The 24,458-nt window shown below is 33.4% G+C and overlaps 1 protein-coding gene across 1 annotated transcript in view; it reads right to left on the reverse strand.

Annotated features, from left to right (window-relative positions):
- The window catches only part of dpyda.1 (dihydropyrimidine dehydrogenase a, tandem duplicate 1), a 394,532-nt gene that overhangs the window by 24,954 nt on the left and 345,120 nt on the right, over nt 1–24,458 (reverse strand). Inside the window, exon 20 of the mRNA XM_056450967.1 lies at nt 22,543–22,722. Within this exon, the coding sequence (XP_056306942.1) occupies nt 22,543–22,722 (180 nt within the window). The remainder of the gene's footprint in view (nt 1–22,542; nt 22,723–24,458) is intronic.

Below are 24,458 nucleotides of genomic sequence, written 5' to 3' on the forward strand. Positions count from 1 at the left end.
GCAGACTATAATTAAATATGAAAACCTAAATTTATCTCAAGAGTCTTCAACCCTCATTAATTCGAACCCAGGACAGCGCAAAAGTCTTTTCACAACCACACTGTTTTTCTTGCATCTCGTTTTCGCTTCATCACGACAATGCATGAGGCTTTCGGCTGAAGGTGTACATAAACCACAGAGAAACAGGGGAAACTTTAGGACTGAGACAGTGAATAAAGTTAAAGAGATAAAATGATCATTTTACTGTTAATTTATTCCCTCAGGCCATTCAAGATTTAGTTAGATTTTCTCCTTCAGCTGAGGTTAAATGAAGATTTTAGCTGGAACTGGTGATTCATACAATGCAAATAAACAACTACTTACATTCTGAGAATAAAAAACAAAATAAAACAAAAACATACAGGCAAAACAAAATGTATGACTACTGACAATTCACTGTTTTTCCCCTCAGTTTTGATTGATTTGTATATTTACTGTGCACCCTTTTTATATATATATATATATATATATATATACATATATATACATATATATACATATAGGGCTTGACATTATATACATACAGGGCTTGACATTAATTTAGGTTAGTTGCTCTCACTAGCCACGTTAGCTGGTTGAAAATAATTTTTAAATTGTAGTTTTCTTAAAACCAAGGTTCGACAATAATAAAGCCCAATGTGCAAATGTGATCTTAGACTAGAAAAGCTACAGGACTGACAAAAATAACTGTTTGCGCAAGCAAAAGGAAGCAGGTGAAAACCGATTGAGAGGATAATAAGTCGTGCGCACAGGTTATGTGATGCGCGCGGCTGTTTAAAAAACACGTGCGCTCCCGTTTCCTTCCGCGAAGCAACTGGAAACTCAACTGGCGAGATCGGTTCTCTTTGATATAGACTAGACAAATGGTGACCGACAGTCCTGCTGCTTTCAAGAGCTCCAGATTTTTTAATAAATGTCTTTTTGCAAGCAGCAGCGGTTGCTGCTTTTGCTGTTCAACAGATTATTACAGACCTAATGTTAACGTGATCCTTTCAATATTAAACATGGTATGTTTTTCACCTGCTGTCTTTTGCTTAGTTATTTTTGTTCATATGGTTTAATTGTATTTTTTTTTTTACAATAAGATTGCTTTAATAGGAGATTAACTCCCCATTTAGTTAACTGGTGATCTGAGACCTTAAGCCAAGACACAGACTATGTATTGTTTTAGATACACGACAATAATTATTTTTAAAATGTAAATTTTTTTGTAAAGAAAAGTTTTGTTGAATAAGAAGTGTTTGTAAACATCTATATTTTGCTTGTTTTGACACATTAATTAAAATTTATGCCTAAGAAATATTTATTTATTTTTGGTGTGGTCAGATATAAATTTGGTAAATCCTTAATTTTGAGCCCTGAAAAGTAGTGTGAAATAAAAACTAATTGCAGTGCGACACTCTGAAACCACAACCAATTTACTCATGCACATTAAGCAAGGTCATACACAACACACAAAAAAGTGAAATGCATGTGGAAAAACACAAAGTCTAAATCAAGCCATTTTAGCATGTCAAAGTCAAATTTATGCATATAAATTTATTTTCCCAACAGCAAAATTGTGGTTAGTGAAAATCGTGAGTGGCAGGTAACGTTGCAAGACTACTAGCCAAAGTGGCTGGTAATCAAAAAAGTTAACGTCAAGCCTTGTATGTATATATATATATATATATATATATATATATATATATATATATATATATATATATATATATATATATATATATATATATATATATATATATATATACATACATACTGTATTGTCCACCCTGTACACAACAATGTAATAACAATGTAATGACATGCATCTTTTTGTAAAGCTGCTTTGGAACAATAATTATTGTAAAAAGCATTATCAGCTTGAATTGAATTCAAACATAACAGTATTTACAACAGTACTACCTTAAATATAAAGAAGCACTGCTCTTTCCCCCCATATACATATTTTATTTATACAGTCCTCTCACATTTGCAAACAACACATTGCACACATAAGCTGAGCAAAGACTCATTCAGGCGACAGACTGGCTGCTTGATTCAACTTATTGTTCACGCAAAACACAATATTACAAAGAAGAGACAATCATTACTGAGGACTGAAATCCCTCACATATTATCATCTCCTATGTCCCCCATCACTGTAAATAAATTCAAATTATGTGAACAATTATTATAGTTATTATTATATGTGAAGTTAAAACTTGAAACCGTTGTATTTTCATACATATATTATTGCCTTTTTTTGTTCGAATTCTAATGCATGTGTATATGTCTTAGGGTACATTATATGACAATGAAGTAGCCAAAATCAGCTTTCTCTTGCGCTTTTGCACATTATAGCTTTCACACATCTGTGAAAACCGACAAAAATGCAGTATTATGTATGTCAGGCCAGAATTTGACACGGTCACCTTGATAATATTCAGTACATTAAGGAATGTATGGAGTTTGTGTCTATGTATACTTTACAGTGTCTAAGATACATTTTTGGTTGAAATATGCTGTAAATTCATACATTGCTGATGTGTTAGCAAACAATTGAGCAACACAACACAATCACATACTTTGCCATTGTATGTTTGTTTGCATATGGCTTAAATATTCTCCCCCCGAAACATGTATTATGTAAGCGCATGACATCATTGTCTTCAAAGACCTTCGTTTTCGGGTAATTACACGAACACAACAATGGCGGCATTTTCAACGCTATCTCAAGACAAATTCGTAATTTTCTAATTTAGTGGCTAATTCGTATTGGCTAATTCCTTAAATCGTATGATCCCATTGGTACAATTTAGTAAGATTTCCTCATCCCACAATAAGGGTTGGATTTTGGGTTTGGTGCCACGGGTCCTTTAAGAAAACTTTACATTGTTGTAAACTGAATTCGTATGAATGAGTCACTAAACCAACAAAAAAACGTAAAATGGTTATGTTTCCTCATGAGATCAGGCTGGCATTTTAAAAACTTCCACTTTGAAGCCCGTTTTCAAATTGATGTGTTTTCTGTCTCATAAATGATGTTGTTGTGTAAACAAACAGGCAAAATATAAATAAATTTCATAAATTTAATTATAAAAGTAAATATAAAACGTTTCTCGTTTATGGATGAAAACCTGTCAACATTGGAATGTAAAATTTACACAAACACAACAATGGTCGTACTTTCAATGTCATCTCATGGCAAATTCGTAACTTTTTGATTTAGTGTCTAATTCCGTAATTCGTATATTTGATTTCATGTGTACAATTTAGTACAATTTGCTCATCCCCCAATGAGGGTTAAATTTAGGGGTGGGGTTTGGTGCCATGCATCCTTTTAAAAATGTTACATTTTGTATGACTGAACTCGTTTGAATTCGTATGAATTACCCACTAAACTGACAAAAAACGTAAAATAATTACGTCTCCTCATGAGATATTGCTGGCATTTTCAAAAAATTCCACTTTGAAGCCCGTTTTTAAATGATGTAGTTGTGTAAACAAACAGACAAAATGTAAATAAATGAAATAAAACTAAATATAAAAGTAAATATAAAATGTTTCTCCTGGATGAAAATATTGTTGTGTAATCTGCCCCTTAGTTTAGTCAGTTTATGTTTTTTTGTCATAACAAATAAAAGAATGAACATAAAGCAAAACAAAACAAAAACTCACAGAATTTGAACAAACTTTTTAACTATTCATTTTATGCAGCAGTAAAATGTACATGATAATTATGACAACACTTTTATTTTTCCTTAATTTAACATCCCACCCCCTGCTTTTTTGCCCATCACACTTCTGCGTCGCTGACGTCCCAAAACGACGCTATCATTGTGTTCTGCATTGTGATTGTCCAGTGTCTCGTGGGTCAGATATGAGGGAAGGTTAATGAAAAAGCCCATTGAGCCGTCAGATAATAACAGTCCATCTTCACTCTGGCCAGGCGAGCAGGACAGCGAACGGCCGAATCCCTTCATATTTAATGTGCACTAAAGCAGGCCTCTAAACTGTTCTCCACAGGCCCGTTCACAGCTCCACGCACAAATGACCCCATATGTCACCCAAAATAAACACCATTCCAGTCGAGCGGATATATTACTGGACGGGATGGTTGGCTTGGGTGGGATTTTTTTCTTTTTGATAAAAGGATTTGGATGCCAACAAAAAATGCAAAAAATAATGTATGTGTACAAACAGCTCATATTTAATGGTCAGCCCTTTGTTGTAGAATTTAATGACCAAACATTTGATTATAACCTGGACAATTCTGATTCTGGATGTTGATTGGCCAATTCAAAACACTGCAATAATGTAAATAAAAGTAGAATTTTTTTTCTCTCATCGTTATTATCTTTTGGGAGAAGCCTGGGTCATTTCCTGTATTAAAAAATACTAATAAATAAATATAATACAGCACATATTCACATATTAATATATTTCTGTGCACATATTAATAACAGCACTCCTACAGCCTCCTCACCCTTGTGTATTACTCTGCCCACATAGAGGGACAGCAGATCAATAAACTCACTACAGTTTGACAAATATTGCAGCCGTTGGACAACATAATATACTTTTGAAGCTTTTTCAGGCAAGATTGTAGTTGTTTAGATTGCAAGTTGCGAGTTGGCAATAGAAGATTGGAAAAACATTGCCTGGTCTGATGAGTCTCAATTTACGCTGCAACATTTGGATGGTAGGGTCAGAATTTGGCATGGATCCATTCTGCCTACCTGTACCAATTGAGCATTGTGTCAACGCCACAGCCTACCTGAGTATTGCTGCTGACCATATCCATCTCTTTATGACCACAGTGTACCCATCTTCTGATGGCTACTTTTAGCTGGATAACACAGCATGTCATAAAGCATGACTCATCTCAGACTGGTTTCTTGAACATGACAATGAGTTCACTGTACTTAAATGGCCTTCACAGTCACCAGATATCAATCCAATAGAGCACCTTTGGAATGTGGTGGAACTGCAGCAACAGTGATGCTATCATATCAATATGAACTAAAATCTCTAGTTATTATCTCTGAATATTTCCAGTACCTTGTTGAATCTATAGGATTAAGGCAGTTCTGAAAGCAGAAAAGGGTCCATATTGGTATAGTAAGGTTTACCTAAAAAGTGGCTGGTGAGGGTATATATATACTCTACAGGGCTCAGCATATTCATATATATTTTGATTAGTATTAATTTTTGATAACAGAAATTTTTAGAACTTAATTGGTTAAATGGTTTATTTAATGTCAATTATTTTGTATAACAATGATTAAAGCACATACAATTTTGAAAATATACATTTAAAAAAATAAGTAATATTACTTATCTTGTTGTTTTAAGATTTAGCACATCCAATTTCAATGTCATCTACACAGCAATGGCTATAAATACATTAAAATAATAAAGGCATGTTTTTAATGAAATGTATATTTTGTTTATTAACCATAAATTAAATTTAATAAAAAAACAAGAAGAAAATAAATAAATTAATTAAATAAAAAATTGATAAAAATAAAAAATAATAATAAAATAAAATAGAATAAAAGTTTAAATAAATAAAATTTAATAAAGTTTGAATATAAAAATTAATTAATTATTCATTCATTCATTTTATTTTAGGCTTAGTCCCTTTATTAATCCAGGGTCGCCATAGCAGAATAAACCGCCGACTTATCCAGCATATGTTTGACGCAGCGGATTCCCTTTCAGCTGCAACCCATATAAATTAATAAAAAAAAAAATAAATAAATAAATAAAAATGTAATAATGTAAATGAATAAAAAAGTAATAAAATAAAATAAAATTTTAAATAAATAAAATTAAATAAAAATAAATAAAATAAAAAAATAATCAAATTAAATGAAATAAGAAAATAAATAAATTAAATAAATAAAAAAATTAAATAAACAAAAAAAAATTATAAAATAAAAATGTAGTTAAATTAAAATAAATAAAAAATGAATGAATATAAAAAAATTAATTAATTAAGAAAAAACTAATTAATTAAACAAAACATTAAATTAAATTAAGTTATTAAGTTTAATTTAATTTAATTTAATTTAATTTAATTTAATTTAATTTAATTTAATTTAATTTAATTTAATTTAATTTAATTTAATTTAATTTAATTTAATTTAATTTAATTTAATTTAATTTGTCAGAATAATACAAAATATTTGGTTTATGACTTTAAGGATGTCTCATCCACTACAAAAAAATACAAATAAATAAAAATACAAAGGAACTCAGGGCTAAACTTAGAATGAAGTTAGTACATCAAAGAAAACGTGTGAGAACAACAACAATAATAATAATTATGAGGGATTTCAATACAGACTCCTCAATGCAATAAAAATCTTGAATGTCACTTGAAGCACCTCTATTGCATTCCAATTTATTTTTAATTAATTTTGCATAAGACAACACAAGCAGAAAACTGAGGTGGCGGGGCCTGTTATATAGTATATTATTTATTATATTTCCAATGAGTGGTGTCAGGCAGTGAAGGCCTCCAGACTGTTATTACCTGTCAGACCCTCCTCTGACTGACAGCTCACCTGAAGCCGAGCAGCGCTTTATATAACGCCTGAGAGACAGAGAAAAACACAGCCAAACTGACGACACAACAGATAAGAAAGGGTGATGGAGGACAGTGAGGGCTAGGAGAAAATTTGTTAGCTGGAAAGACTAAAGAAAAGGCAGTTTGATCGCTCTGCGTAGTGAAGGAAAGCTCAGAAGTCGCTGTGGTTGATAAAGCGGAGCCTAAGGGAGCGTTCAGAGAAAGACAAGTTTGTTTTTTTTCTTCTAGCCGAGGCAGCGAGCATCGTCCTCTCAGGGGACATTTCTAAAATGCTGCGTTTAGGCTGTGCAACACTGAGACGCTAGCCTGAGTGTGTTTGCTGCTCATCTGATTGGCTTTCTCTTAGGCTGCATTTACACTTGTGCCTTTTCACTTTAAGAAAGCACTTAAAGTCCGTGTGAAATCTAAACTTACAATGTTTACTTGGTAGCGCACATTGTTATTCTTTAGGTGAACAATTAGGTTAAGACAGTTGTGCAGGTTAATCCACTGAGAAAGATGTTGTTTTGGTAATCTGACCATTTGCTTCTCAGACTCAGGCTCAACTTTATTATCTCGTTTAGGGAAACTAAAATTGCAGCAAGGTGCCGTAACACATTAACAAAATATTACAACACAACATGCAATAGATCATTTTTAGGTGCATCTCCCTCCTCGCTGGACTTTAATGACCTAATGGCAGTGTTGGGGAGTAACTTGTTACATGTAACAGCATTATGCAATTTCATTACAAAATAAATGTAACAGTAATTCGTTACTGAGAAAAAAATGTGTAACTAAATTACAGTTACTTATGAAAATGTCAAAGATTACAAATAGGGTTATATCTAAAAATATTCTTTAAAATTTGCCTGTTTTAATATATGCACAATGCCTTCTGGTGAGGCCTTTTCGTCACCTTGGAATTATAAGGTTCTATCTGCGTTCTGAATGATTTTGAAATATTGAGCTTCAAAGTTTTTGCATTCCACAGCAAACACTATGTGTGTAACATTTGTTTTTTTAAAACAAAAAGTCTTAAAATGTAAACAACTTATAAAAAAAGTCCCATAATGTAAATAAGGTGTCAATTTGAAAATTTGAATTCGTAACAATAGTAAACAATTGTTTTGTTATAAGGTCTGGTTTTGTGTTGGCTGCACTTTAGAATTAATGTAATTAATATAATCTTAATTGAAGTGATGAAAGATTTTTGAAATTCTAACAGTAAACAGAGCTACTGTAAGGTCACTCCTGCTTGGTATAAATGCTTGAAAATGATTTAGTTGAAAATATCCATTAGAAATTAAAAAAAAAATCAGATGTAATCAGTTACTTTACTTTTTAAAGTAATTGTAAAGGTACACTACTTATTACATTTTAAATAGGGTAATTTGTAATCTGTAATCTATTACATTTCCAAAGAAACCTCCCCAACACTGCCTAATGGCCACCATTATAAAATAATGTCTAATTCTATTTGTCCTGCAAACAGGAACTCTAAAACGACATACTGATGGCAGCAGCTGAAACACAGTGTACAATGGGTGATCCTGGGTGCATAGGATACCCCGAGCTCTCTTTAAAACAATTATGGTAATTACCATTGGACCGGTTTTAACACGTTTGGTTAAAACCGATGATCTTGCCTGCCACCTTCACAAGGCTACTCAACCTGTTCTTGTTTGACAAACTCCTTGGCTCTAAGGGTGAAACAACAAAAAATAAGGTCAAGAATCTTGGTGTGATTCTGGAGTCAGCTCATCCAGAACGCCGCTGCCAGGATGCTGACCAGAACCAGAAAATTAGAGCACATCACACCTGTCCTCAGGTCTTTACACTGGCTCCCAGTTACATTCAGAATAGATTTTAAAGTATTACTTGTCTATAAATCACTAAATGGCCTTGGACCTCAATACATTACAGACATGCTCACTGAATACAAACAGATCACTCAGATCTTTAGGATCATATAAACTAGAAATTCTAAGAGTTCAGTCAATGCAGGGTGAATTCGCCTTCAGCTTTTACCAGGGTTATAATAGTTTTGGATTTTTCATTAGTTTTAGTTTCTATTTCGTTTTGACTTTTTGTTTTCAAATTTAGTTCGTTTTAATTAGTTTTAGAGGGAGATTTACTAGTTTTTATTAGTTTCTATATTTTGAAATGACTTAGTTTTAGTTTAGTTTTTATTAGTTTCAGTATTAATTTTAGTTTTTTTTCTAAATGATGATATTTGTTAGGTGCAAGATTCAAAAATCAACAGAATAAACATTGTATAATAAAAACTCAGCCATACATTTTTTGAAACCTGTATTCAGAGGACACATGAACACTATCATCTACCACTAGCCATCCTCAAATTCAAATACAACAGCCCACAAGATAGTAGCCTTAAGTAAAATATGTGTGCCAGGCTATTTCTGATGTTAGATACACAGTAGTGATGGGAAGTTCAGATATTTATCACAGATGTTAGGACTCAACATTTTGTAGTCAGCAAAAGTAATTTCAGTCAATTAAAATATCATCATGATCTGAAAAATGTCTTGCAGTCAAGTTTTGCAACCCAACTGAAGCATGATTCACCTATTTAAACTCCATTACGATTTTACGAGTTTCACCAGATCCTCTCATTTAAGCCCTCGTTTTACACGCGCTTGCAGTTGTTGAAGTTTAGTTCAGTCAAAGCAGGCTGTCATGTACTGTTTGTGCTCGGTTCACTGAATCACGCATGTGCAGTTTTATCGGTTAACCGCTTCTCAAATTTGATCTTAGAGTAACGTCACTGTTCTAACTAGATATTAAAGTTTGAGGACAAACTTTATGGTGGCTTGAAAAGCAGAGTCTGAATTAGCATGTTACTAGCATGAATTAGCAAGTAACTAGCATGATTCTAACATAAATTAGCATGTAACTAGCATGATTCTAGCATGAATTAGCATGTAACTAGCATGAATTAGCAAGTAACTAGCATGATTCTAACATAAATTAGCATGTAACTAGCATGATTCTAGCATGAATTAGCATGTTACTAGCATGTTTCTAGCATGAATTAGCATGATTCTAGCATGAATTAGCATGTTATTAGCATGTTTCTAGCATGAGTTAGCATGTTACTAGCATGTTTCTAGCATGAATTAGCATGTTACTAGCATGATTCTAGCATGAATTAGCATGTTACTAGCATGTTTCTAGCATGAATTAGCATGTTACTAGCATGTTATTAGCATGATTCTAGCATGAATTAGCATGTTTCTAACATGAATTAGCATGTTATTAGCATGATTTTAGCATGAATGAGCATGTTACTAGCATGATTCTAGCATGAATTAGCATGTTACTAGCATGTTTCTAGCACGAATTAGCATGTTACTAGCATGTTTCTAGCATGATTTAGGATGTTATTAGCATGATTCTAGCATGAATTAGCATGTTTCTAGCATGAATTAGCATGTTATTAGCATGATTCTAACATGAATTAGCATGTTACTAGCATGATTCTAGCATGAATTAGCATGTTTCTAGCATGAATTAGCATGTTACTAGCATGATTCTAGCATGAATTAGCATGTTTCTAGCATGATTCTAGCATGAATAAGCATGTTATTAGCATGATTCTAGCATGAATTAGCATGTTACTAGCATGATTCTAGCATGAATTAGCATGTTACTAGCATGATTCTAGCATGAATTAGCATGTTACTAGCATGATTCTAGCATGGATTAGCATGTAACTAGCATGATTCTAGCATGAATTAGCATGTTACTAGCATGTTTCTAGCATGAATTAGCATGTTATTAGCATGATTCTAGCATGAATTAGCATGTTATTAGCATGATTCTAGCATGAATTAACATGTTACTAGCATGATTCTAGCATGAATTAGCATGTTACTAGCATGTTTCTAGCATGAATTAGCATGTTACTAGCATGATTCTAGCATGAATTAGCATGTTACCAGCATGTTTCTAGCATTAATTAGCATGTTACTAGCATGTTTCTAGCATAAATTAGCATGTATTAGCATGATTCTAGCATGAATTAGCATGTTACTAGCATGATTCTAGCATGAATTAGCATGTTACTAGCATGTTTCTAGCATGAATTAGCATGTTACTAGCATGATTCTAGCATGAATTAGCATGTTACTAGCATGATTCTAGCATGTATTAGCATTTTACTAGCATGTTTCTAGCATGAATTAGCATGTTACTAGCATGATTCTAGCATGGATTAGCATGTTACTAGCATGTTTCTAGCATGAATTAGCATGTTACTAGCATGTTTCTAGCATGAATTAGCATGTTACTAGCATGATTCTAGCATGAATTACCATGTTACTAGCATGTTTCTAGCATGAATTAGCATGTTACTAGCATGATTCTAGCATGAATTAGCATGTTACTAGCATGATTCTAGCATGAATTAGCATGTTATTAGCATGTTTCTAGCATGAATTAGCATGTTGTTAGCATGATTCTAGCATGAATTAGCATGTTTCTAGCATGAATTAGCATGTAACTAGCATGATTCTAGCATTAATTAGCATGTTACTAGCATGATTCTAGCATGAGTCAGCTTGTTTCTAGCATGAATTAGCATGTTGTTAGCATGATTCTAGCATGAATTAGCATGTTACTAGCATGACTAGCATGTCACTATCGTGTTGCTAGCACCTTTCTAGCAAGATTAGCATGTCAGTAAGATGTTAAAACTGTTAGCATGTGTTAGAATAGCTAGTCACAGTCTCTGGGACAGTTGCTAGGGTGCTGAAATTGGTTGCTAGGGAGTGGCTAGTAAGTTTAAAGGTAATCAGTGATTGGCTGCTGGCTAGACTGAGTTGAATGAGGCCAGACTCTAGTCTGTAGGACAGTCTGATGCAGAGTTATGAGCTCACAAAGGTTGATCCAATGTTAAGTAAATGGGAGTCTTTTACAATGGAAGTCTATGGGACAGTTGCTAGGGTGCTGTAAGTGGTTGCTAGGGAGTGGCTAGTAAGTTAAAAAGTCATCAGTTATTGGCTGCTGGCTAGACTGAGTTAAATGAGTCCAGTTAGAAGTCTGTAGAACAGTCTGATGCAGAGTTATAAGCTCACAAAGTTTGACCCAATGTTAAGTCAATGGGACTTTTGGGTTTTTTCTGGGTCGTTTTTCGGAAAACCCAAGGTCGGATCAGTTAGAAAAGATATAGCAACCCGAGTCAGACCAGTTTGAAGGTTTGACGAAAGTTTGAAGTATGTAGCTTGAAAGGCCTAGGAGGAGATACACTTAGAAATTAGTCTCAGAAGAATAAGAATAAGAAGAAGAAGAAGAAGAAGAAGAAGAAGAAGAAGAATAACTAGATATTAAAGTTTGAGGACAAACTTTATGGTGGTTTGAAAAGCCGAGTCTGAATTAGCATGTTACTAGCATGAATTAGCAAGTAACTAGCATGATTCTAACATAAATTAGCATGTAACTAGCATGATTCTAGCATGAATTAGCATGTTACTAGCATGTTTCTAGCATGAATTAGCATGATTCTAGCATGAATTAGCATGTTACTAGCATGTTTCTAGCATGAATTAGCATGTTACTAGCATGATTCTAGCATGAATTAGCATGTTACTAGCATGAATTAGCATGTTATTAGCATGATTCTAGCATGAATTAGCATGTTATTAGCATGATTCTAGCATGAATTAACATGTTACTAGCATTATTCTAGCATGAATTAGCATGTTACTAGCATGATTCTAGTACGAATTAGCATGTTACTAGCATGTTTCTAGCACGAATTAGCATGTTACTAGCATGTTTCTAGCATGATTTAGCATGTTATTAGCATGATTCTAGCATGAATTAGCATGTTTCTAGCATGAATTAGCATGTTATTAGCATGATTCTAGCATGAATTAGCATGTTACTAGCATGATTCTAGCATGAATTAGCATGTTTCTAGCATGAATTAGCATGTTACTAGCATGATTCTAGCATGAATTAGCATGTTACTAGCATGATTCTAGCATGAATTAGCATGTTATTAGCATGATTCTAGCATGAATTAGCATGTTACTAGCATGATTCTAGCATGAATTAGCATGTTACTAGCATGATTCTAGCATGAATTAGCATGTTACTAGCATGATTCTAGCATGGATTAGCATGTAACTAGCATGATTCTAGCATGAATTAGCATGTTACTAGCATGTTTCTAGCATGAATTAGCATGTTATTAGCATGATTCTAGCATGAATTAGCATGTTACTAGCATGATTCTAGCATGAATTAGCATGTTACTAGCATGATTCTAGCATGAATTAGCATGTTACTAACATGTTTCTAGCATGAATTAGCATGTTACTAGCATGATTCTAGCATGAATTAGCATATTATTAGCATGTTTCTAGCATTAATTAGCATGTTACTAGCATGTTTCTAGCATGAATTAGCATGTTATTAGCATGATTCTAGCATGAATTAGCATGTTTCTAGCATGAATTAGCATGTTATTAGCATGATTCTAGCATGAATTAGCATGTTACTAGCATGATTCTAGCATGAATTAGCATGTTACTAGCATGTTTCTAGCATGAATTAGCATGTTACTAGCATGATTCTAGCATGAATTAGCATGTTACTAGCATGATTCTAGCATGAATTAGCATTTTACTAGCATGATTCTAGCATGAATTAGCATGTTACTAGCATGATTCTAGCATGGATTAGCATGTTACTAGCATGTTTCTAGCATGAATTAGCATGTTACTAGCATGTTTCTAGCATGAATTAGCATGTTACTAGCATGATTCTAGCATGAATTAGCATGTTACTAGCATGATTCTAGCATGTTACTAGCATGAATTAGCATGTTATTAGCATGTTTCTAGCATGAATTAGCATGTTGTTAGCATGATTCTAGCATGAATTAGCATGTTTCTAGCATGAATTAGCATGTAACTAGCATGATTCTAGCATTAATTAGCATGTAACTAGCATGTTACTAGCATGATTCTAGCATGAATTAGCATGTTGTTAGCATGATTCTAGCATGAATTAGCATGTTATTAGCATGACTCCAGCATGAATTAGCATGTTATTAGCATGATTCTAGCATGAATTAGCATGTTTCTAGCATGAATTAGCATGTTATTAGCATGATTCTAGCATGAATTAGCATGTTACTAGCATGATTCTAGCATGAATTAGCATGTTACTAGCCTGTTTCTAGCATGAATTAGCATGTTACTAGCATGATTCTAGCATGAATTAGCATTTTACTAGCATGATTCTAGCATGAATTAGCATGTTACTAGCATGATTCTAGCATGGATTAGCATGTTACTAGCATGTTTCTAGCATGAATTAGCATGTTACTAGCATGTTTCTAGCATGAATTAGCATGTTACTAGCATGATTCTAGCATGAATTAGCATGTTACTAGCATGATTCTAGCATGTTACTAGCATGAATTAGCATGTTATTAGCATGTTTCTAGCATGAATTAGCATGTTGTTAGCATGATTCTAGCATGAATTAGCATGTTTCTAGCATGAATTAGCATGTAACTAGCATGATTCTAGCATTAATTAGCATGTAACTAGCATGTTACTAGCATGATTCTAGCATGAATTAGCATGTTGTTAGCATGATTCTAGCATGAATTAGCATGTTACTAGCATGACTAGCATGTCACTATCGTGTTGCTAGCACCTTTCCAGCAAGATTAGCATGTCAGTAGGATGTTAAAACTGTTAGCGTGTGTTAGAATAGCTAGTCACAGTCTCTGGGACAGTTGCTAGGGTGCTGAAATTGGTTGCTAGGGAGTGGCTAGTAAGTTTAAAGGTAATCAGTGATTGGCTGCTGGCTAGACTGAGTTGAATGAGGCCAGACTCTAGTCTGTAGGACAGTCTGATGCAGAGTTATGAGCTCACAAAGGTTGATCCATTGTTAAGTCAATGGGAGTCTTTTACAATGGAAGTCTATGGGACAGTTGCTAGGGTGCTGTAAGTGGTTGCTAGGGAGTGGCTAGTAAGTTAAAAAGTCATCAGTTATTGGCTGCTGGCTAGACTGAGTTAAATGAGTCCAGTTAGAAGTCTGTAGAACAGTCTGATGCAGAGTTATAAGCTCACAAAGTTTGACCCAATGTTAAGTCAATGGGACTTTTGGGTTTTTTCTGGGTCGTTTTTCGGAAAACCCAAGGTCGGATCAGTTAGAAAAGATATAGCAACCCGAGTCAGACCAGTTTGAAGGTTTGACGAAAGTTTGAAGTATGTAGCTTGAAAGGCCTAGGAGGAGATACACTTAGAAATTAGTCTCAGAAGAATAAGAAGAAGAAGAAGAAGAAGAAGAAGAATAATAATAAGTTTAAGATAGATAACAATATGCTGGCTTTTCAAGCCACCATAATAACTGAATAAGAGTATATATTTGATTATTTAGAGTTAGAGGGGGGTATTAGGCTTGTTAATTATTGTTTATTTTCTTCTACTTGTCTTTTTTTTTCCCCGTTTATGTAAAGCACTTTGAATTGCCACTGTGTATGAAATGTGCTGTATAAATAAACTTGCCTTGCCTATTAGTTATTAAAACTATTATGTTTATTCATTCATTTTCCATCAGCTTAGTCACTTTATATTTCAGGGGTCGCCACGCCACAGTCTGCAGTGTTTCCAAAACGGTTTTTAAGTGGCAAAAACTCAGGATTAATGTTGATGTCAGGTCTTAGCTGTAGCAAAAGTCGTGTGTTTTACAGCTAGCATAAACGCAGACTCGGTAAGGCTGGCTGGTGCGCTTTTAACACTTGTAAACATCGGTCTGGAGGCCTGTGGAGCTCACTGTTGCCTGGCAGGACTATAATGGTAATGAAGCCTTCAGCAAGGTTGTCTTGCTTCACACTGTCAGGGGCGACACAACACACGGGTTACAGAGAAAGGGAAACAGATGGAGCCTGTGTGTGTCTGTGCGTTTGTGTGTGTGTGTGATGGAGCCACTGCTTATACAGTGTAACTGTGCTAATATAAGATTAATACCTGTGTGTTTTAAAGCAGATGCTTTTTAAATGATAGTTTATTTATTCATATGCTTATGTGATTTTAACAAATTATCACATAAAATTAGGAAAAAGTCATTAAAGAGACATCAACTAAACCTTGAAAGCCTTGTTAATAGATTAATAGAACTGAATACATGTGAATAACCTTCAAACAAGGTATTACTGTATTACTTTTACAAAAATTCAAAGTATTTGGGCTTGAACAATGTCAATATTCAAATTAAATTACATTTTTGTGCCTCTAATGCTTTCAAAAGAATTTTCAATGACCAAATATAACATAATTTTATAATTTTATAATTATAATAATAATAATAATAATAATAATAATAATAATAATAATAATAATAATAATAATAATAATAAATAAATAAATAAATAAATAAATAAATAAATAAATAAATAAATAAATAAATGTATATACTATCATTAACAGTTATTATAATACTTGACTTCTGCATCCCAATCATCATAATGCTACAGAAGACCAATTGGAACCCACAATGACCCAAGATTGTCACAGAAATCAGTCACGGTTGTGAAGGAAAAGTCATGGTTTGGGGTTACATTCAGTATTGGGGGCTGTGCAAGAGATCTGCAGAATGGATGGCAACATCAAAAGCCTGAGGTATCAAGACATTTGTGCTGCCCATTACATTACAAACCACAGGACAGGCCACATTCTTCAGCAGGATAGCGCTCCTTCTCATACTTCAGCCTCCAGATCAAAGTTCCTGAAAGCAAAGTAGGTCAAGGTGCTCCAGGATTGGCCAGCCCAGTCACCAGATTTGAACATTGTTGAGCATGTCTGGGGTAAGATGGAGGAGGCATTGAAGATAATTCCAAAGAATCTTAATGAGCTCTAGGAGTCCTGCAAGAACGCTTTCTTTGCCATTCCAGATGACTTTATTAATAAGTTATTTGAGTCATTGCAGAGATGTATGGATGCAGTCGTCCAAGCTCATGGGAGTCATACACAATATTCATTATTTTCCACTGCAGCATGACTTTATATTCTATACTCTACATTATTTCTGTTAAGTAACAAGACTTTTGTCTAAGCAAAGTCAGACCTTACTGTCTTAATTAAATAATTAAAAATCAAGGCATGATCATATTTTATTTTGGTAAAATAAGCGTAATCTAGAGGCCTTTGCCTTTCATATAAGCCACTTCTGATACCAGATGATTATCAAGTTATTATTTGTTGTTCCTAAAACTTGGATAAGCGACAAGACTTTTGTCAGGTAGTATAGATATTATTACTATTATTAAAAATATCTATTTGAGTAACATTAATATTTTCAATGTTGAAAACAGTTTCTTAATATTCTGCTACTTAATATTATTGTGGAACTCATGTTAATTTTTGTCAGGGCTCTTTGATGAATAACACCATTTATTTAAAATATAGATGTTATAAAAGTCTGTCCTTTTATCAGTTTCTTTCATAATTATAATTTTTTTTTAAATGTTACTGTAAATCCGAATAAAAATTGTACTTCATTTTAAAATGAAACGTTACTTTACATTTTAAGTGTACTAAAAAAAGAAGAAAAACTTTTATAACTTGGTTTCATCCTTGCCAATAATTACGTAATTTTTAATACTTTCATAATTAATAACGAATATAGTCTCCATCGCATCTCATATAACATTTATACTCCCTTCAAAGAACAAAAACACAAATCTATTTTCCTCCAGTATCCATCTGCCAGCATCCAAGCGGCTTGCCAGAACTGTACAATGGTAGTAGTGAAGCACAATGCTCACATGCTCTAATGTTCATTGATTTTTCGTCTCGGTTTACAAAAGAGCGCCTGTCAAGCGCAGCTCCCGGTGACCCCTGCGCTCGCTGACTTTTCCAGAAACGCAGATCAGATCAGATCTGCACCAAAAGATGCTCCTACACACACATAACCCTCCACATTCTTTCCCAATTCCAGCACTAAAGTCCCACAGACATGCCTAACACTTATCACCGTCTGCTTCTTCTTTGGGTTTATTCCTTCACTCGGCATTAGCATTTAAAGTATTGCAGCGAGCCTCCGCATGCACTGCAGAAGCTGAGAAGTCGCGGCGTTAGAAAACACTAGACGGGCTTCAAAGCTTTTCCCTGGGCTGGTGTATTAGCAGAGAGGCTGTGATCTGATAAAGCCCTTTAATTCGCCGCTTTGAAAGGAGTTTACTGAAGTTTTGCTCATTTACATGCCGCCTAATATTCCTTGTGCACAAATAATGAGGGAGATTACGGAGGGCTGAGCGAACACGTCAAGTACAAACCATTAAACGCGCCAACAGCTGCCTTTGTCAAATCTCATTTTCCGCTTCTATATTATTTTTGTTGCTGCTAGTATGTAAATGGCATGCTTGCCAGGAGTAAAAAGTTGCGATATAAAGTAAACCCAATTATTTGCTACCGGGAGTCTTTTTGTGATTCGAACCTTGGCATAATTTAACCTCACCTTGATCATTTTGGTCGAAATGGTGAAAGGTAAAATTGGAAAAAAGCTCACAGCTAAAGTAGATTTGAATTTATTATAATGTAGCAGTGGGTGTGTGATAAAGACCAATCGCGAATCATTATGCAAATACTGTAATGACATCATTGCTGGGAAGCATAAAAAAGTCATGCATATTTGAGTTTGTTTAAACGCAGTTCTGTGATTTTCTGTAAAATGAGGGGTTTTAATAGTATTTTATTTATAGTTTACACTGTTGAAATATGTTTTATTTATTTATTTATTTATTTTTAAAGCAAGAACAGACCACTCATTTTTTAATTATTATTATTATTATTATTGTTATTATTATTATTATTATAAACATACTTTTATTATAGACAATATTTTTATTGCTACAGCAATAAAAAATAAAGTAATAAACACATATAAAAAATAAAGCTAAATTCTATTTAAATTCAAATGATTAAAAATTAAATAAAACAAATACAAAATGAAAATAAAATAAAATAAAAGTTTAACAACAGGTTAAAAAATAAAATAAAATTGAAATTAATTAACACGCTTGAATAATTTTTTTTTTAAACCACAAAAAAATTTACTGATCACGTTCAAATAAAACTGAAGTGATGAAGAAATGTGTAAATCTATTAAACATTAATATTATTATTATTATTATTATTATTATTATTATTATTATTAGTAGTAGTAGTAGTAGTAGTATAATAGAAAACATTTTAATTGCTACAGCAAAAAATAAAGTGATAAATTAAAAAAAATTAAATATAAAGCTAAATTCTATTTTAATTGAAATTATTTAAAATAACAAAAACAATTAAATTAAATTAAATTAAATTAAATTAAATTAAATTAAATTAAATTAAATTAAATTAAATTAAATTAAATTAAATTAAATTAAATTAAATTAAACTAAATTAAATTAAATTAAATTTGACGAAGAAATATGCAAGTCCAATATACATTATTATTTTAAATATAAATTATTATTATTATTATAATGTAGCCGTGGGTGTGTGATAAAGTCCAAGTGCGAATCATTATGCAAATACTGTAATGACATCATTGCTGGGAAGCATAAAAAAGTCATGCATATTTGTGTTTGTTTAAATGCAGTTCTGTGATTTTCTGTAAAATGAGGGGTTTTAATAGTATTTTATTTATAGTTTACACTGTTGAAATATGTTTTATTTATTTATTTATTTATTTATTTATTTTTAAAGCAAGAACAGACCACTTATTTTTTAATTATTATTATTATTATTATTATTATTGTTATTATTATTATTGTTATTCACCTGTACCGCATGTCTTTGGACTGTGGGGGAAACCGGAGCACCCAGAGGAAACCCACGCGAACGCGGGGAGAACATGCAAACTCCCTACAAAAACGCCAACTGACCTAGCAGAGGCTCGAACCCGCAACCTTCTTGCTGTGAGGCGACAGCACTACCAACTGCGCCCCAAAAATAAAATAAAAAACAAAATCAAAACAAATAAGTGATATATATTTTCGATAGTTCCAAGTAAAACTGAATGGAGAAATATGTAAATCCAATAAACACGATTATTATTATTATTATTATTATTATTATTATTATTATTATTATTATTATTATTATTATTATTATAAACATACTTTATTATTATAGAAAACATTTTATTGCTACAGAAAAAAATTAAGTAATAAATACATGTTAAAAATTTTTACTAAACTAAAGGTGAATTGAATAAGCTAAATTGGCCGTTGTGTATGTGTGTGAATGCAAGAGTGTATGGGTGTTCCCCTGTATTGGGTTGCGGCTAGAAAACATCCGCTGCGTAAAACGTGCTAGATAAGTTGGCGGTTCATTCCGCTGTGACGACCCCGTATTAATAAAGGGACTAAACCGAAAAGAAAATGAATGAATAAATGAATGTTATGTAAATCCTTGCAATATAGTAACCCAACTGTTTTCTCCTAGAAGTTAGAGCTCTGTTTTTGTGATTCGAACTTGACAAATCTGCTCTATTCATAAGACCTCACGCATCCTTTAACCTTCCATGGGTTAAAACTGCTCATTTTGGTCCAAGTGCTTGCTTTTAGCAGAAGAAACAGTAAAACAGGAGCATAACGACCATAATGTTCATTCACCTTTAAGACTGCAGAAGCGCAAGCGGCCACTTTGTGTATTGGCCAGCACTGTTATTACGTGGATTTTTACGAACTAACAACAAGTAAATGGATGGATGCGAGTGCACGGGTTTAACACTAATGCTGCATTAATGAGCACTTGTTCCTAAAGCTGCAGAATTATGGGAATTGCGTTTAGCTCCTTAATGGCATGTGGGAGAACTGTAATAAGGAAAACAACGTGAGTCTGGAAGGGGTAATCACCAGTAAAAGGCTGTTTTAAAACAGCTGTGAACGTGGCTTGACATTAACCAACCACTGTGGTTACTAGTGCTTTTCAAAGTCACTAGCCACTCAGCGTTTCCACTGGCCACAGATTTGCTGTAGGGAAATGGCATTTTACTGTACAGTACATGATTATAATCGACTGTTGCGTGAAGCTGATTTTCTAAGACATTCGTTACCAATGTAAAGAGCAATCTTTCCCAAGCTCTAGGCCTCCAGACTATTATGTGGGTAACACAATCGCCTCACAGCAAGAAGGTCGCTGGTTCGAGCCCCAGCTGGGTCAGTTGGCATTTCTGTCAGGGGTTTCCATGTTATCCCCGTATTTGCATGGGTTTCCTCCGGGTCCAAATACATGCAGTATAGGTGAATTAATTACGCTAAATTGGCCATGTATGTGTGTAAATGCAGGAGTGTATGGGTGTTTCCCAGTGATGGATTGCAGCTGGAAGGGCATCCGCTGCGTAAAACATATGCTGCATAAGTTGGTGGTTCATTCCGCTGTGGCTACCCTGATTAATAAAAAGACTAAGCCGAAAAGAAAATGAATGATTAAATATATTGCTTAGGGGGTTAATAATATTAACCTTAAAATGGTTTAAAAAAAATTTAAACTGATTTATTTATCCTTGCCGAAATAAAACAAATAAGGCTTTCTCCAGAAGAAAAAATATTATAGGAAAATTCACAGGAAAAAAGTGGAAAATTCCTTGCTCTGTTTAACATCATTTGAGAAATATTTGAAAAAGAAATTCACAGGAGGGCAAATAATTTTGACTTTAATTGTGTGTCATCGTTTATATCAAATGCTTCAACTGTGCTAATAATTTCTGCTAATATAATAAGAAACCATGGCCCAATCCCAATTCTATTTGTGTACCTCTACCCCTTCCCATTGGCCCTTGAAACGGAGTGTGAAGGGGAAGGGCTTCAAAATTGACCCCTAAGAAATGGGACAGCACTACAACACCTGCACACGTCATCATATGTCATCACGAGCCCTTCCTTCATCACGACTAATTATTCCAGTTGCGTTATTTTTTGCTATTTATCTTCAGGAAATCACCAAAGGCAAAGATATCATGTTATCATATCGATATAATGTGACAATAAGAGATCGTAAACACAATGTAAACACAAGAAAACAACATTAACATTATAGCAGACACTGTAAAAAGCTCATTCCCAGCCACTAGACTTTTCTGACAGGGAATTCCAGTGTCATCGAGTGACAGATGTGAAAGTAGGTTGTCGAAACACTATACAGGAGTTATTATTAGGGATTATAGCCCTTCCCCTTAGCCCTACGCCTTCAAGTTAAAGAGAATTGGGACAATCCTACCCCTTCACGTAAACGTGCAAAACGAGGGGTAAGGGGAAGGGCTAAGGGGTAGAATTGGGATTGGGCCTATAGTGTGGCTACCAATCAAATGAAGCCAATATCAACAAAACAACACAGAAGAAACAGAAGCAACTGAAGTGACATTTAAACAAATAGAATATTGCAAACTTAAATACATAATGCTATGAAATTTAGTGCAAGAAATATTTTATAATATGCATAAATCATACAACTACCTATGAACTTAAACCAGCAGTAGGTGGAAGTAGTAACCATCTCAATGACTACATTCACATGTGCATAAATAATGTGATTATGTCCGATAATCAGGGTGAGAATTTAATCATGTTATAATATTATGATATCTAAAAAGTAAACCTCTTTAATCCCATTCATATGCAACTTACCTTCTTCATATTATTCCCAAAGAACTGTAGTAATTTTTTATTTCAATACTCCAATTTTAATACAATTAATACAATACAATTTTAAGCACAAACTACTACCGTTTTATAGTATTTTGACTGCATTTTGCGACAGGGACGCACACACAGCGGTTGTCTTCTGTAGGGTTAACCATTCTACAGTTTAAGCCAGAAACGTCTTTAATGCTCGTCTGAAGAAAAGTCTCCTAAATCTTGTTTGGCCAGAGGTTGAGTAAATTACCAGCAAGTCTGTGAAGGCACTCACCTTTCCTTTAAATTCCTCCAGCAAGGATACAGGCTTCCCTCTCTGATGACGAACCGTATAAGGCGACTGACCATCCCAGTCCTGGAGCTCCTCAATGCTCTTGAGGTAGAGCAGAGCTTTCAGACCCGTACAGTAGTCCTCGATCACGGTGAAGTCCTGGTTTTGAACTGCACTGCACACCTGGGAAGACAAAAGGTGAGCTGTTTTCTTTGTGGTTTAATAATTAGTGCACGTGTTGGCAATGCACGTTCTAGTCTGACTTGCAACATTTACCATTGTTTTTGTCATATAGCATTCCTGTTCTCTCTCTAGTGTTGTGCTATAAATAATACTGGCAAATGTCTGAAAAAAAAATAAAAATCACAATACACCTCCACATACACGCAACATCATGACAGAATGGCACCATCTTAAAGCTGCTGTAAGCATATATTTTTTAATACCGCATTGTATGAAATATCCCTACAAGCAATAAATATAGCAGAAATAGGTGTGCTGAGAATTCACACGACCATGAAAATCCTAAAATCTGTAAACAGCAAATAAATAAATAAATAAATAAATTGTACATAAACAAATAAATGAAATAAAATTATGCATGTAATGTATTGTACTGTACTGGTTTATTGTTTTAAGTTTTTTTATATTAATATTTAAGAAAACTTATTTATAAGAAATAATAATAATATATAATAATACATAATATTGATAAGAAATATTTTTAAATACAAAAAAGACTATATAAATAAACAAATAAATAAAAATTAAATAGAAAACAAGACAACAAACAGAAAATACGTTAAAATTAAATTAAAATGAAATTTAAATGAAAAATAAATTTGAATTAAAAATACATTGAAAATGAATAACATTTTCAAAATAAAACAAAATAGAAATGTATATAAGTGCATCTTTTTGAACATATCAAAACCAAAAATAAGATAAAATAAACTAAAATATAATGAATGTCAGACATTCTACCAGAGGCATACGATTTCACTGTTACAGGGCCTGACCTTTAAGCTTGTCTTCCACAAAAAGAAAATCATACAAATCAAAGCATACAATTAAATGATAGATAGCATCCTTAATCAGTCAACTTCTCCATTAAATAATGTCACTTCCTTTGAGTCATCATAGCCTTAAAGGTTTATTGCACACATTTTATGATAATTTTAGGGCAAATGTGACAGAACTGATTGTAACATGGGCACAATTGTAAAATTATTTGTAGTATTTATTTGTAGAATTTATTTATAATTTCATGTTTTTAATTTCAAATTTTTTCTAAATAACAGTTTTTAGCAGAACAAAACTATTAAATCTGTAGGTTCAATTGGGCTGAGGACAAGGACAATAACAGGGCTTGTAAGCTTGTAAAGTGTTTTTAATTAAGAACAAAAATCTGAGAACCAAATGAATGACATATTCCTTTACAGAACAACTCACAGAAGTCAGCCATCGGTCCAGAAATTTTTGGGATGAAATTCTTTTTATTCACTGTATTTATGTTCAGAGTATACAGGAATCAGAGAGTAAAATTCAATCCCTTTAAGACCTTTTTAAAGACACTTTCCATACATTTTAAGACCTTAAAACCACTTTTCAACTGAAAACACTGGCGAGATTTTAACTTACAGTATATTTACTCAATATTAATGTAAGAAACTAATCCAAAACTAAAACATTGTGAAGTTTCATAAACTAATTTTGAGAGGAGCACGTGATATGATTGAGCACGTCTGGCCACTCATCTGTAATCAGTAATAATCCAATCAGAGTGATCCTAGTTTACTATAAATGGATCATTTTCTCCCTACTGTTTCTATCTTCGTTTGGAAGAATCCCCCCTTCCACCCCATCTCCTCCTTTTCCTCCCTTTTCTAAGGGAGGAGCTCTCGAGACCTACCTGATCT

Source organism: Danio aesculapii, chromosome 24 (assembly GCF_903798145.1).
Source record: "Danio aesculapii chromosome 24, fDanAes4.1, whole genome shotgun sequence".
Lineage (NCBI taxonomy): Eukaryota > Metazoa > Chordata > Actinopteri > Cypriniformes > Danionidae > Danio > Danio aesculapii.